This window comes from Clavelina lepadiformis, chromosome 2, assembly GCF_947623445.1.
Source record: "Clavelina lepadiformis chromosome 2, kaClaLepa1.1, whole genome shotgun sequence".
Taxonomy (NCBI): Eukaryota; Metazoa; Chordata; class Ascidiacea; order Aplousobranchia; family Clavelinidae; genus Clavelina; species Clavelina lepadiformis.
Window position 1 is genome coordinate 24671379 of NC_135241.1, and position 15881 is coordinate 24687259.

General features: G+C 34.5%; 3 protein-coding genes across 3 annotated transcripts; 1 reads left to right on the forward strand and 2 right to left on the reverse strand.

The window, feature by feature from the left end:
• The first annotated feature begins 3263 nt into the window (after window positions 1-3263).
• Window positions 3264-4620, forward strand: LOC143444843 (retinoschisin-like). Its single transcript, XM_076943621.1, has 5 exons — window positions 3264-3609; window positions 3728-3784; window positions 3918-4058; window positions 4185-4354; window positions 4445-4620. Exons 3-5 carry the CDS (start codon window positions 3968-3970, stop codon window positions 4580-4582), a joined length of 399 nt encoding a protein of 132 aa, XP_076799736.1. The 5' UTR covers window positions 3264-3609; window positions 3728-3784; window positions 3918-3967; the 3' UTR covers window positions 4583-4620.
• Window positions 4621-8083: 3463 nt separating this feature from the next.
• Window positions 8084-9192, reverse strand: LOC143444977 (retinoschisin-like). Its single transcript, XM_076943768.1, has 4 exons — window positions 8922-9192; window positions 8703-8843; window positions 8397-8566; window positions 8084-8315 (listed from the first exon to the last, which is right to left on the reverse strand). Exons 1-4 carry the CDS (start codon window positions 9190-9192, stop codon window positions 8178-8180), a joined length of 720 nt encoding a protein of 239 aa, XP_076799883.1. The 3' UTR covers window positions 8084-8177.
• Window positions 9193-11514: 2322 nt separating this feature from the next.
• LOC143444835 (retinoschisin-like) lies at window positions 11515-12903 on the reverse strand. Its single transcript, XM_076943612.1, has 5 exons — window positions 12588-12903; window positions 12421-12477; window positions 12164-12304; window positions 11922-12091; window positions 11515-11833 (listed from the first exon to the last, which is right to left on the reverse strand). The coding sequence occupies exons 1-5, from the start codon at window positions 12865-12867 to the stop codon at window positions 11696-11698; spliced, it is 786 nt and encodes a 261-aa protein (XP_076799727.1). The 5' UTR covers window positions 12868-12903; the 3' UTR covers window positions 11515-11695.
• Between the last annotated feature and the right edge of the window lie 2978 nt (window positions 12904-15881).

The window sequence follows — 15881 nt, forward strand, 5'->3', positions numbered from 1 at the left end:
TAGTTGCTGTCCAGCCTGAAACTCGGTACTTAGAATTGGAGTAAGGTGCATACTGCATTTTGAACACGGTGCTGCATTTGCAAGATTGATTGATTTTTTACTTTCCGATAATCCGGAATCCGGATACCCCGCTAAACCGACATTTTTTGACGAAACGAAGTGGTCCGGATTAACGAGGTCTCACTGTATAATATCAATCAATCTCTGACCTCGAGCCACGTCACTAGCTCGTGATTAGTTTTAGCCGACGTCATCAGTAAAATCCAAAAAACGTTCCTATAAAAACAAACTTAAAATTTCCTCGGCACTTCAAAATCGCGAAAAATACAGCGTAATCGATTTGGGTTGTTACGTCATACTCGAGGAAAAAATGCCAGTAATTGTCCAGTATGAACAATTTGGAAAATATAGATTTGGACCGCGGTCCGCCAGTACTGGGACTTTTGTGATCATTCTGTTGTGTTGTTATCATTTTGTTAAAATTTAAACTATAGTTATATAATATAGAATATTTCATTAATTTTTATTTAGTTCTTTAATGAGATAAAATTTACTTGATAGCAAAGTGGCCATTAAGTTACATAAAAACTAATTAAGATATAAAGTAGAAGCTATTATTAGTTGATTCCAAAAAAAATTCATTCATTCACCTCATCCCTATGGAACGTACAGTATCGCTGATCTCCATTCACCGAGTTGTCTCCATCATTGCTGAGTAAATACCCTGCGTAGGGGGTGATATTACTAATTTTGCTATGTTAGCATAGTTAATACAGTATATACTTTTAATTTATTGGATTAAATGAATACGTATTTATGTATATTTTTAGATTACGTAGCCAGCTTCGTTCTAGGTAAAAAATCCTTAAGCATGTTGTCCGCCAACAATGTTATTTGTTATTTTTCTTGCACTAAGGTAAAAAAAATTTTTGAAATAACATTTAAGTCCTATTTGTAAAATTAAAATGAAAATTGCTGCCAAATTGTAAATTTCAATTAATTTTAGAAATCTCTTTTGGAAACGTTTTGAATTTGACTTGAATATTAAAGCAGATATCTATTAATGTTTCACACTTAAAATACATGAATTACACACAAAATACATGAATTAGCAAAAATACAGAAATACAGTCAAACCTTTCGAATAAAATCTGTAACAAAAGTTAAATAAAAATTACAGTATCGTAAACTGATTAGTTATACTTTGCAAAATTTCATGAAATATAACAAAAATCTAACGGTTATATAAATATTTCTCACAGACTAATTGTCAGATCAGAATAATACTATTTTAATAATAATGATATTTTTCACTAAATTACTCTATAAGCTTGGTCGAGGTCATTTCAGTTATGTGACTTATGTCATAATTATGTCACCTCTTTTGTGACTTAAGAGTTGTCACAATGTCTGGAACAATTAGAATTAATTTGGCGTGACATCGGTATCGACACCGAGAAAACACCGCGGTAGTGTTATGGGGTATTATTATTATTATTATTATTTGTTATCCGGTACCGCGGAACCGCCCAAATCTGACTGTTAAAAATGCAATGAAGGGTCTATTTAGAAATGCAGTACAGCCTAAACGCATTTACTGTTTCCAACACTCTTATATCTTGCATAGGTTACAATTTGTGCTGATATATTGATATGTTTGACTGATCCAATATATGAAACCTGCCAGAAGTTTAATCCACGAATATCCCTACTCCATTGCTCAAAGGTAAAATTTGCAGCTTAAAATAAATTTTAAGTTTAAAGCTTTTGAAACAATAAGTCTGAACGCACAATGTTTTGTTGCCATTAGTCTCCAACTCTAATTTTTAACAACGTAGATGGATTTCACCAGCTTTAGCGTTAGCTTGTCATTTTTAACTAATTTACGTTGTTGTGGGAAATCGTCTTTACCAAGTTAATGATATGACGTAACCCACAACGTGTATCGTCACGTTTTGTTTTATCTCATAAAAGTAAGTTGCTTTCATCAGTAAGTGCTAGTATGACAATAAATTCACCAAATATCAAATGAACCGATTACTCTAATTTGTGACAAAGTCTGATTATTAAGCAACAATGTTTAACCTGAAATAGCAAGTTCAAATCTGAGACGTCACTTGAGCAGAGAGACATGATACGAAGATGTATAAAATACCGCACATCTAAAGGAAAGTTCGGACGATGTTGTTTTAGTTTAGCATTCTTTTAATCTTTTTTCTCTCATCCCAGTTGGTGGCAAATTCACGCTGCTCTTTCTCGTGTATGACGTCAAAAATTCCAGCATTACGTTCAATGATGAAACGTTGGCCACCAAGCTATTGGAGTGCGGATGTCTGTATAATTCCCTAAACAAACATCCAAAGCTATAACAAATATGCTTTGAATATTACTGTAATATACTCTTTGATATTCAATTTCAAGAGTACTTGGTAAGCCGCTACGCGTGACGTCGCACCTGTGTAGGCTGTGATTTTACTTTGAAATTCTTGGACAGATTCCTAACCAAATATGGTCAGATAGTTTTTAAGCTGCATTCCGCAAGCAATTGGCAACGAATCACTTTTTATAGAAAACTAAGCCACAACGTTTTAATTCCCAGGCATGACCAATGTCTGCATGATTAATGATGTCGATTGCTTTGCTTTGTAATTATTGAAATTTGACAATTAAAATTACATAAAACTTATACAGTAAAGCGAATAAAAATGTCGTATAAATCATCTTTAAATTCAAGCAGAATAACAAATATGCATCAAGTTAATTTTAAGACGACAAACAACAACTCTTTGATATTCGAGAAATTTCAGAAACTTCGACATATTCGGACTTAAAAGGCGTTTGTCAATGACGTAACAGTTATGTAAGCTGCATTTTTTCTAATCTTAAAACTCTTTCAGCAAACTCATGACCAAATTTAGACACATACTTTGCTAAGTAGTGTCTTTATAACCAGGTGGACTAAAAGAAATTGTTCAGAACAAAGAGCGATTACAGCTAGGCTGACTATTTTATAGAAATCCTAAAACGATATTGAAGCTAAAATCTAGGCTAAGTTTTAAAAATCTGCTGTTTTTAGCATAGAATCTATTTAACAGATGGTCGCTTTGAGTTGCTGTTTTTATGGTCTTTTATATTTTGCCTTATAATATAAAAACTTTATTGTCACAAAGGTGATATTTATACGTTGTACATATCAGCATAGCTTTTTATGTAATAACTCAACTTTATAAATAGATCAGTTAATTTGCAAAACAGACCTGTAATATAGTGGTATTTTAAAGTAAAAAACTTGATGTTTTTCATGTTTAGCAACATAAGCTTGTTAGTTTATGCTGAAGACGGCGCTTTTTATCCGAGTTCATTCTGTTTTTTCCTTTCTGGTTTTCGTCACTTCCGTTCAAGGTCAAGGTGAATAAATCTGTTTGAACTTGCAACGTGAACCCTTGGAACGTCCCTTGCCTGTCACCCACCAAGGACCACCAGGTCGTCGTGGACCCCAAGGTGCTACTGGACCGCAAGGAACTAGGGGAAATCCCGGTCCTCCAGGACAATGTGTTTGTGATCTGAGTGAAGTCGAGCAACTTCGCCAAAGCCTTAATGATGCATCTCGTAAGTGACGTCATAATATACATCTTTCCATCTTCTAATGAGTAAAATTATGTTGTGATAGTTTTATATTTGCTACTTGTTTTTGCAAAAAAGTATTTAACTTTGAATATTTTCTCAGGCCGCACTGAGAGACTCACTCAGATAATTGTGAATCGCATCGAGCTTGTCGGGAGAGGTAAATCCAAAACAACTGGTTTTGTGTTTTCAACTTTGAACATTATGCAGTGCCTTATCCTATCGTTTTGTTTCTTTAAAGAAGAGTATTAAACAAATTGAAATTGTAAAACTAACCTCATAGTTTTCTGCAGTTGAGTTCTGTCCTCTTGGCGTCAAAAGTGGAAGAGTTAAGGATGCTGATATGACGTCATCGTCTGCACATTCATCAGCATACGCAGCTCATCAAGGACGATTGGATAGTTCTACAGTCTGGCATGTTTCAGAGGGACCTAGTAAGAAATTATCAAAGTAATCTACGCAAGCGACGCTTTCTTTTGCAATAACAAACATCACCTCTGCTGATTTTACGAAATAAAAAATCGGCTTGAAGTTTTGCATGCAAAGTTTTATTTTCACAGACAAGCGAGGAGCGTGGATCCAGGTTGACATGAAAACTCCAACAACACTAACCGGTGTCGTCACTCAAGGGAGACATAATAACAACCAATGGGTGACCAGATACAAAATGTCATTTGGGAGTTCCCTCAATGAATTAGAATTTATTAAGAACGATGCCGGGAATGACGTGGTAAGTATTCATGACGTCTATTTGGCAATTATGTCACGTTAATTATAAATATAAAGGCAAAATCAAGAAGGTAAAAAAATTATTTTACAGATATTTACGGGGAATTCCGATCGGAACAGTCACGTGCTCAACTTGTTTCCTCATCCAATCACAGCAAGATACGTCAGACTAGTAGTGTGGGATTACCAGGGGAATGTAGTCATGCGCATAGAATATGTCACTTGTTAAAATATATGACGTAAAATTTTTAGATTCTCAATAATGAAGCTTTTATTGTTAATTGCATCATTCGCGTGATTTTCATTTCCTGATTAAATATTGGGACTGCGTAAATTTGCAAATTATACCAATAAATTAGTGTTTTATTAACGTTCTTGAAAGAAAAAAAAACGAAACTTGTACGCCAAGTTTAAGACAAAGATTTCACTTAAACTTTGCCTAATTAAGTAGCAGTTAGGAAAGATTTATCATCTGTAACGTTCTTTCGGTCATATCTTTGTTCACTCAAAATACCTGAACAGCTGACGAAGCTCTTAGTTCAGCTCAGTAACGTTCGATGATGCAAAGAAAATAGCACTTGGATGTCCTTTTTTGGGACATCTGGCCATTAAACCATTTTAGTAGGAACTTCTCATATCGCCTAGGAAAGTCGCATATTTTCCGGTTTTCGTCATAAACCAGCGGTTCTTAAACTTTTTTGAGCGCGACCCAAATCTGAGTTTCATGATCACCTCACGACCCAAACCTATGTCGCGACCCATTTTAATGTCCTATAGACCTATATTATATTATATTAACCTATGTCGCGACCCACCTATGTCACTATGTCGCGACCCATTTTCTGACCCTCCGCGACCCATGTTTGGGTCGCGACCCATACTTTAAGAACCCCTGTCATAAACAGTGCCTCATGGACAGTTATACAGAAAACTTCCACCACTTCTTCCCGTGCATGTTTAGAAAGTGTCACAATCTGCTCTGTACTGACCAGGTTGTTTACTCTGGATTGTAAAAACATTTTGGCTCACAATCTTTTCAAACGTTATTTAGTAAACGAAGCTGCGTTTTCGCGCTATATACCGAAAAGCTTAAAAGTAAAAAAGCTGAACCAAACTTTGAGCAGAATATTATTCTTGACTTCTTACTCTGCAAAAAGTAAAATCAGAAAAACATTATTTACGTCACAAGATGGTTTGTCGGTGTTGGTAGGAAGTGTCTGTGGTTGATACGTCTGCGTCACTCTGCATAGGCCATAGGGGGATGATATTACCAATTTTGCTATGTTTGCATAGTTTATACAGTATCTACTTTTAATTTATTGGATTAGATGAATATGTATTTATGTATATTTTTAGATTACGTAGCCAGCCTCATTCTAGGTAAAAAATCCTTAAGCATGTTGTTCGCCAACAATGTTATTTGTTATTTTTTTTGCACTAAGGTAAAAAAAATTTTGCAATAACATTTAAGTCCTATTTGTAAAACTAAAATGAAAATTGCTGCCAAATTGTAAGTTTCAATGAATTTTACAAATCTTCTTTCGAAGCGTTTTGAATTTTATATGAATTTTAGAGCAGATTTCTGTTAATGCTTCACATTGAAAATACATGAATCAGCAAAAATACGGAAATACAGTCAAACCTTTCAAATAAAATCTGTATCAAAAAAATTATTATAAAAATTGAAAACCTGCTTTTAATTTTCAGTAAATTACTGTATGGGCTTGGCCGAGTTCATGTCAATTATTTGACTTATGTCAATTATTTGACTTATGTCATAATTATGTCACCCCTTTTGTGACTTAAGAGTTGTCACAATGCGTGGAACAAATTTGGCATGACACCGGTATCGGCACCGAGAAAACACCGCGGTATTGTTATCGGGTATTATAGTACCGCGGAACCGGCCACATCTGACTATTAAAAATACGATGAGGAGCCTATTTAGAAATGCAGTACAGCCTAAACGCATTTACTGTTGCCAATACTCTTACACCTTGTATAGGCTACAATTTGTGATGACGTATTGATACGTTTGACTGATCCAATATATGAAACCTGCCAGAAGTTTAATCCGCGAATATCCCTACTCCATTGTTCAAAGGTAAAATTTGCAGTTTAAAATAAATTTAAAGTTGAAAGCTTTTGAAACAATAAGTCTGAACGCACAATGTTTTGTTGCCATTAGTCTCCAACTCCAATTATATTAACAATGTAGGCAAATTTCATCAGTTTTAGCGTTAGCTTGTCATTATTAACTAATTTATGTTGTTGTGGTAAATCCCCTTCACCAAGGAAATGATATGACGTAACCCACAACGTGTAATCGTCACGTTTTGTTTTATCTCATAAAAGTAAGTTGCTTTCATCAGTAAGTGCTGATATGAAAATAAATTCACCAAATATCAAATGAACCGATTACTCTAATTTGTGATAAATTCTGATTACTAAGCAACAACGTTCAACTTGAAATAACAAGTTCACATCTGAGACGTCACTTGAGACGTCACGTCATGATACGAAGACATATAAAATTCCGTACATGTTGGTACAAACAAGTGTTGGTATATACAAATTGGTAGAAAATCAGAGAAATAAAATATATTTAACTTTTACCTTCTAGTGAACAGATTCTATGTTAAGTGAAATAAGTAAGTAGTTGACAATCTCTTGATTAAGTTTAAACATACAGGTGGTGACTTTTTTCACGACACACAAACTTGTATTTTCATGCTTTGAATAATTACCCTTGTAACTGGCAACCAACTTCACGCTTGTCTCAGCCGACTATTTTCAATGCTTTGCATTGCACGTGCACAGAGAAATACTGACACAGGCAGCGGAGGTAAAATATTTTAACTTATACAACAATCCGAATCCATGAATGATAGAACTTTTTAAAACGGTTATTTCAAATTTTCAGTGTTTTATAAAATGAATGTTCTATAAAACTTTTTAACTCTCAGGTTTTTATAAAAGTTTTTGTTTCCTCGAGTCTTGGATAAAATGCAAAAACTTTTCTGTTGCGTTTTCTTGGTGCATTCCCTAATGTGGCCGATAAAAGCCGGATTAAATCTTCAAAGCTTTTTATTGAGCTGCGCAGTACTGAAACGGTTAGAGTTGAAAGGTGCTGAAACGGTCAGAAAATCCCAACGAAACTGGTTTAATGGTTAATTCATCAAAAAATATTAGACAAAACTTCTAAGTCTTGTTTTTTTGCATCATCAAACGCTGACTACAGTAAAACGCTGTAGTTGTCAGCTTATTTCTCATTTGAATTGCTTGAAATATGCCTAAAACAGCCGCGCTTCTGTCTCAAGTACAGACCACTTTTTTCTCACTTTTTGCCACGAATTTTGCGATCTGTTTTGTCACTGAGGCATCTTTCTCGCATTATGAAGTTGCTTTGCTTTTGTTCATTCCTTTTTCCTTAAACACAAATGGATAACTAACTTATGAAAAGAAGATAGTCTTGAAGAGTTTAGTATCCACAAAACTTTGTCATTTAACTTGCGAATCAAATGTTTTGCCTTTGCTTTATCAATATATACGGTTAATAAAAGGGTTATATAAGAACCTTATATAAAAGAATAAGGTTATATAAGGCCTTTGCCATATAAGGTTAAATAAAAACTACAAACTTGATGCGACATTCCACAAATTTTTTTTTTAATTTAGGCGTCTTTATCAAGAAAGTATTGTGATTAAAACATGAATTTCTACGCAGTCTAACAATGAATAAGCTAATATACAGCAAGTCAATGAAGAAGAAAAGTATATCAATATTCAGCTTTGAGAAACGGAAACGTAATAGGACAAATCGCTCAACAAGTGACGTATTCTATACGCATCGTGATATAATCGCTAAAATTCCACACTACAAGTCTGACGTATCTTGCTGTGATTGGTTGGGGAAACAAATTAAGCACGTGGCTGTTTCGATCAGTATTTCCTTTAAAAATCTGTAAAACAATAAAAGTTATATGAAGACTGATTGGAAATCCTACCAGATATACTTTACATAATGACGTCATAATACTCACCATATCGTTTCCGTCATCATTCTGAATAAATTCCAATTCATCAGGGAAATTCCCGAAGGATATCTTGTATCTGGTCACCCATTGGTTGGCACTGGATCTACCTTGAGTGACGACACCAGTCAGAGTTGTGTTAACTTTCATGTCAACCTGGATCCAGGCTCCTCGTTTTTCTGTGAAGATGCAAAATTAAAAATAACGTTTTTATCGTTTCACCACATCACGTCAAACCCCGTTTGTCTGTGAAACTTTTAAAGGAACAAAAGAGATTTTTTGCCAATAATTTAGAAAAATTTTAAATGTTTTTACTGTTTTCAGAGGAAACATGCCAGACTCCAGATCCATCCAATCGTCCTCGATGTGCTGCGTAAGACAACGACCACATAGACGATGACGTCATATCAGCATCCTGAACTTTTCCACTTTTAATACCAAGTGGACAGACTTCAACTAAAAAGAGACACATAAAGTTGTTTGTAATGTTTTTTGCCTTAGATATAATTGACAAGCATAAAGCAATTTCCATACCTCTGTTAAGATTGATGAGAAGTTTCAAACGTCTTTGCTCGACTTCGCTCAGATCACAAACACATTGTCCTGGAGGACCGGGATTTCCCCTAGCTCCTTGCGCGCCAGTAGCACCTTGGGGTCCACGTCGGCCTGGAGGTCCTTGGTGGGTGGTAGACAAAGGACGTTCTGAGGGTTCACGTTGCAAGTTCAAACAGATTTGTTCACTTTGACCTTGAACGGAAGTGACGAAAACCAGAAAGAATAAAAAGGAAAGAAATTTTACAAACATTTCTCTCTTAAACGGTTTCTTGAATCTAAGAAATATCAAGTCAATTTTGCACCAATGTACAAAAATGAAAACTTTATTTTGCATATTAAATAGATTATTTATCAATTTATAAAACCCACTAATACGTAAATGAAAACAAATCAAACGATTAATTATCTGTCAAAAGCAATTTTTGTTCTAAAAATAAAGTTTTATTATAAAGTAAGTATAAATAAAGTTTTATTAAGTATTCTGATATCTAGTCTATATGCATATAATTTCTATAAAGACTTGACTGCTTTAAAAACAAACTGCAACAACCAGTAGTTATCACTGACCAAACTGTACTAGTTTGGTTATTTTTCCAAAATCAGTTCCAACAATCTGAATTTATATACTTAGTTTAGCAAATTTTGTGCCTATATTTGGTCAGGAATTTACCAACCAACTTTCAAAGGTGACAAAATGCGGAACAAAAATTTGATACGTCACTAACCGTAGTCGAGCAAGGTATGTGGCTTTATATGGTCAGGAATTCACGCAGTACTTCAAAAATTTAAAAAAAATGCAAATCAAACAAATAATACGTCACTGATGGTTGCTTTCGAAGTCCAAATAAGTCTTAAAATTCTCGCCATTGCTTGAATGTTGCAGAGTTGTGGTTTCATGGCTGCAAAATAACTGAAGCTATTAATAGCGATTGCCGCTCTGCGCATGTTTGCTTTCTGTATGGTTTTAAACAATGGTTCTTAACCTGGGGGGAGTTCCCTCCCAGTGAGGGTGACAAGGGTGAGGATGGGGAATTTGTTATCACCCGAAATTATGAATAGCTTTTTATTTAAAGAAAAGTTCTGTGTGCATTAAGATTTTTAGCTTTTACAACTTGATTTCTTTTTCTTCTCACATTTTAAACTTTGGAAGTCCTTGTCGGCTTTAACCAAGGCAACGTTGACTGCTACGAAAGCTACAGCAATGTCATGAAACAATGCCCATAGTAAAGCACATGATGGCCTGGTTCTCAAGCACTGCAAGTTGGTGATCCCTTTTGGTTATCAAGTTTTTAGAGAAAAACCAAGATTGTTTGTTAAATAGCACAATGACTTATAAGATTACCCACTAAAACATTGGCGTCTCAGTGGCCATGTACTCACAGCGCAGGAAGCGCCACGTCACGGCACTTATATCTGTCAAGTTTAAATAAATCTTGAGATTGTTATATGACATATAGTCATATAGCAAAGTTCTTATTATAGAAAAGTTAGGTGCACTTACACGGTTGAAATTAAAGGAAAATTGATCGCTTTGCTGCATAACTTTCATGCAAATTAAATTCTTCAATTTCAATAAATATAAAGCAAAGCAATCGACATCGCTAATCATGCGGACATTGGTCATGTCTGGGTATTAAAACGTTGTGGCTTAGTTTCTTATAAAAAGTTGTTTGTTGCCAGTTGCTTGCGAAATGCAGCTTAAAAACTATCTCACTATATTTAGTTAGGAATCTGTCCAGGAATTTCGAAGTAAAATCACAGCCCACACAGGTGCAACGTCACGCATAGCGGCTTACCAGGTACTTTGCAATTGATTCGCAAAAAATGAAAGTAAAGTTTTCAGTTGCCGCGAAATCGCACGATAGTTTGGTTCCAAATAAGTATCGACATTCTTCAGAATGCCGGAACACTGATAACTTGTGGCTTGAGCTTCAAGCTAGCTGAGACAATTTACATCAACTTGCCGCTCTGCACAATTTGCTTTGCAATCTTTGTAGTGAAGCGTTGCGTTTTTAAGCTAATTCTGACTTTAGTTTGCCTGTAATGTCTTGCGATGTTCCTGTCTCGGCTACTTTGTGCGTTTTCTCTGTTCGTTACGCGGTGTGTGTAGTAACCAGTTCATTTTCTTTTAGCGTTGTAAGGTTGCTTTGATCTTTGTTTGTTCTTTATTTTACAAATGCGCAACTTTCGCTTAATAAAGCAAACATTTATACGTCATAAAGTAACTCAGTTTATTAAACGTGATTTTGACAATCGATAATTGGACCAAACAAATAACATTGTCGAATATTCTTCCCATAATCTGAACTGAACTTATGGTTTCGTTAACCACATGGTTTTACAAATTTAGAAATTCAGATTGCAAGATATGCGTCCAAGTTCGAAATTAGTTGAATATAATCACAGAAATACCCATGTCTATTCATTATGATGGCGTTTAATTTCCAGCACTGTATTTGCTTTAATGGACACCTGCCATCTGCCGACTTCTCTTATAAGGCTTCGAGTTATATCGACACAAGAATTTAATGTAAATTAAAATGAAATCTTGCGTTTGCCTCCGCAAATATAACACCATGTAAGCTGTGGTTTATTAATTTTTGTTTACAATTGCTGGTAAGTTTCAAATACTCGTCATAAATGTAATTTTACCCAGTCTTCTTGTTTAGCAACAAATATACAGTCAGGAAATTAAGCGATTAACAATAACACGTTTCAGATATGGATAGTTTCAAATTTTCACGTCACACATTTTAACAAGTCACGTATTCTATACGCATTGAAACAAAGTTTTCGAAATCCCACACAACAAGTCTGACGTATCTTGCTGTGATTGATTGAGAAAATATGTTGAGAACGTGACTGTTGTCGTCTGTATTTCCTTCAAAAATCTGTAAAACAAAAAAAAAACTTTAAAAAAAGTTATTGGAAAATTTATCAGACATACTGTACGTTACATAATGATGTCATAATACTCACCATATCGTTTCCGTCATCATCCTGAATAAACTCCATATCATCAGGGAAGTTCCCAAATGATATCTTATATCTGGTCACCCATTGGTTGGTACTGGGTCTTCCTTGAGTGACGACACCAGTCAGAGTTGTGTTAACTTTCATGTCAACCTGGATCCAGGCTCCTCGTTTGTCTGTGAAAACACGACATAATTACTTTCCACTTTTTTGTTCTAAATTAGAAGTTTTCCTCGAGATATTCTTACTGTTTGACGATAAAGCAATCCAAACTCCAGATCCATCCAATCGTCCTCGATGAGCTGCATAAGACGACGAATATATAGACGATGACGTCATGTCAGCATCCTGAACTTTTCCACTTTTGATTCCAAGAGGACAAATTTCAACTTCAACAAACGAAGGAGTTTAATTTATTGTTTGCTATGTAATCTTATAACTTTAATGATATGGTATATTCATAAATTTTAAATCTGAAAAACTCAATTCAACTTGTTGTGTTTACCTCTACCGATATGTTCGATGACATTCCTTATTATCCGTTCAACTCTTTCATACCGACCTTAAGAAGTAATTAAAATTAAAACTTTGTTGAACCAACATTGTTGAAAAAAAGAAAACGGAAACCACACACTTGTTGAGCGGAAAGTGGTATATTATGACGTCACTTACGAGATGCATCATTAAGGCTTTGGCGAAGTTGCTCGACTTCACTCAGATCACAAACACATTGTCCTGGAGGACCGGGATTTCCCCTAGTTCCTTGCGGTCCAGTAGCACCTTGGGGTCCACGACGACCTGGTGGTCCTTGGTGGGTGACAGGCAAGGGACGTTCCAAGGGTTCACGTTGCAAGTTCAAACAAATTTGTTCACCTTGACCTTGAACGAAAGTGACGAAAACCAGAAAGGAAAAAACAGAATGAACTCGGATAAAAAGCGCCATCTTCAGCATAAACTAACTGGCTTATGTTGCTAAACATGAAAAGCATCAAGTTTTTTACTTTAAAATACCACTATATTACAGGTCTGTTTTGCAAATTAACTGATCTATTTATAAAGTTGAGTTATTACATAAAAAGCTATGCTGATATGTACAACGTATAAATATCACCTTTGTGACAATAAAGTTTTTATATTATAAGGCAAAATATAAAAGACTATAAAAACAACAACTCAAAGCGACCATCTGTTAAATAGATTCTATGCTAAAAACAGCAGATTTTTAAAACTTAGCCTAGATTTTAGCTTCAATATCGTTTTAGGATTTCTATAAAATAGTCAGCCTAGCTGTAATCGCTCTTTGTTCTGAACAATTTCTTTCAGTCCACCTGGTTATAAAGACACTACTTAGCAAAGTATGTGTCTAAATTTGGTCATGAGTTTGCTGAAAGAGTTTTAAGATTAGAAAAAATGCAGCTTACATAACTGTTACGTCATTGACAAACGCCTTTTAAGTCCGAATATGTCGAAGTTTCTGAAATTTATCGAATATCAAAGAGTTGTTGTTTGTCGTCTTAAAATTAACCTGATGCAGATTTGTTATTCTGCTTGAATTTAAAAATGATTTATAAGTAGGGCCCGCAAAAGTCAATAAAGTCAAAATTTTTTAAGGACCTCGTCTGACCACAAATCAAAGAATAAAGTTGTTTTCAGCACCTAGGGGATTGTTACTAAGAAGTTTATAGGTCAAAATAAAGTCAAAATTTTCAATAAAGTCAAAATTTTCAATAAAGTCAAAATTTGTCAAAATATGGCTTTTGATAAAGTTTTTGTGTTTCTTGAGAGTAATTTTTGTAAAAATCCTCGAGGAAGCATTGTGAATCAGGAACTGCGACACAATGAAACCATATTAACCCATATCAACAGGAAATAAGTCACAATGCCCACTTCGATCAGCAGTAACTTTTATCGCAAATTTTCCATTGTTTATTCATTGTTGCGTATTTAAATAATTCTTATAAAACACTTCCTCTTCATAAACGTGGTCTTTTCGAAGATCAACAATTTGGATTTTAGGAATAGCCTACTGACATTCTGTAATAGGCTACAAAAATGCCTAAGCAAGCTAAATCGTCTTCAGCAAAAGTTAGACAGATTTGTCGAGATTTTTCTGATTAATTGTTTAATTTGCTGTTTTTTAGAATTTACCATGCGGAGAAAATCGAGGCAAAGTGCCCTTTTCACAAGGACAAAATAACACAAGCTACCTAAATCTATCGCCAAAAAACACGACGCACTTTTTATAATCCATAAAACACCTTGACTTTTCGACAAAATATTACGTTTGGGTCTGAAATCGACAAAATATTATGTTTGGGTAACTGGAGAGGGAACTGTGGCCTCTACAAATAAGCAATTTCGTTAGGTCAAAATAAAGTCAAAATTTGATAAAAATAAAGTCAAAAAAAAATTTTTTTAGGTCAAAATAAAAATGGCCCTATTTATAAGACATTTTAGGAAAAATATTAAACCATTTTTTTATTTAATAAGTATGAAGCTAAAAATATGTACACTATGTAGTGATCTTGTCATAATTTACGATAAAACTAAACATTTTTTAAATGATGTTTATTTTCACAGCAGTTGAATGAAATTGTTTGCTGCTGATTGTCGACTCGCACAAATTTGTTCCAACATTGCTCCTACTACTTGTAAATTTAGAAGAAATCAGTTCCTACGTCATTAATAATCGCATTTCCAACGAAATAATGTTGAATATTTGTGGTTTTAAGTTGCTTCAGGCTGTTTGCAGCGAGTCTGTACGTTTTACAGAATATTCTATGATATTATGACTTGTTTATAATTCAAGAGAGCTTGTTTCATAAGCTGATGAAATGTAACTGGTATTTTCTCAAATAAGACAACAGCTTTAAAGCTTCTTAACGTTAAATACAGATCTTCTTGAAATTGAAAATAAAATTTTTAAAATACCTCATTTGCATGCGCTTTGAAACATTATCGAGGAGCAATGGTAAGCAAGGAAACGTTGGTTAACCTGACGCTTGCGTGAGGCATATTAGCGTATCAAGTTGTTTGAACGTTAATTAAATAACAGCAAATGCATTGAAGGAAATTTATTGGTAATATCACGTCGAGTCAGGTCACACAAAAAACGTTTTCGTTATCAAGAAATCTTCCAGTGTTCACAAAACTGTTCCATTTATAGCTACACCGTACCCTTATGTGGATAAACAAGGCTTGGTTTTCAATTGCATTTTATAAACCTTAACACGCCATATACGACAGTTGTAGAAGGAAAACACACACAGGAGGTTTCATCTCACGCTTGGGGACATTCCAAGCTATATTGATATTGCCAATGTTCGCAGGACTTGCGGTTAATTGTTCGCTCAGCATGTTTGCTCAGGGAATTTCCGATCTGTAAAGTCTTGTGTTGCAAACGTAAAAACTATTTCAAGTCGATTCATTACATTGGTGCTATTTGATGATGCTATTTGCTTCGGTGAACATCTACCGTCTGCTGACACCTTATAATGGGACATTTGCGATATTTTTAGACAAGATCATAAACTCATAATGCAATGAAATGCTTACGTATACATGTCACTGTATGTGTATTACAAAGTGCATTAAATCTTGAACTTTTGCAAGTAATTGTAAATTTAAAATGTTTATCAGAATTGACAAGGACGTTATGTCAATAAGCTAATATACAACACGGAAAGGAAAGAACCAGTTGATAACAAATTTAAGTTATGAACCATTGCAAATTTTTACATGATACGTTATTACAAGTGATGTATTCCATGCGCTTGGAAATATGTGAGTTGCAACTTTACAACATACGTCTGACGTATCTTGCTGTGATTGCGTAAGAAAAAACTTTGAGCACGTTACTGTTATTATTAGCATTTGCTCCAAAAATTTGTAAAATAATAAAAGTAATGCTTAAAAATTTTTCTGCTTTATACATTTTGCAATGACGTCGTATGCACACACAGTACG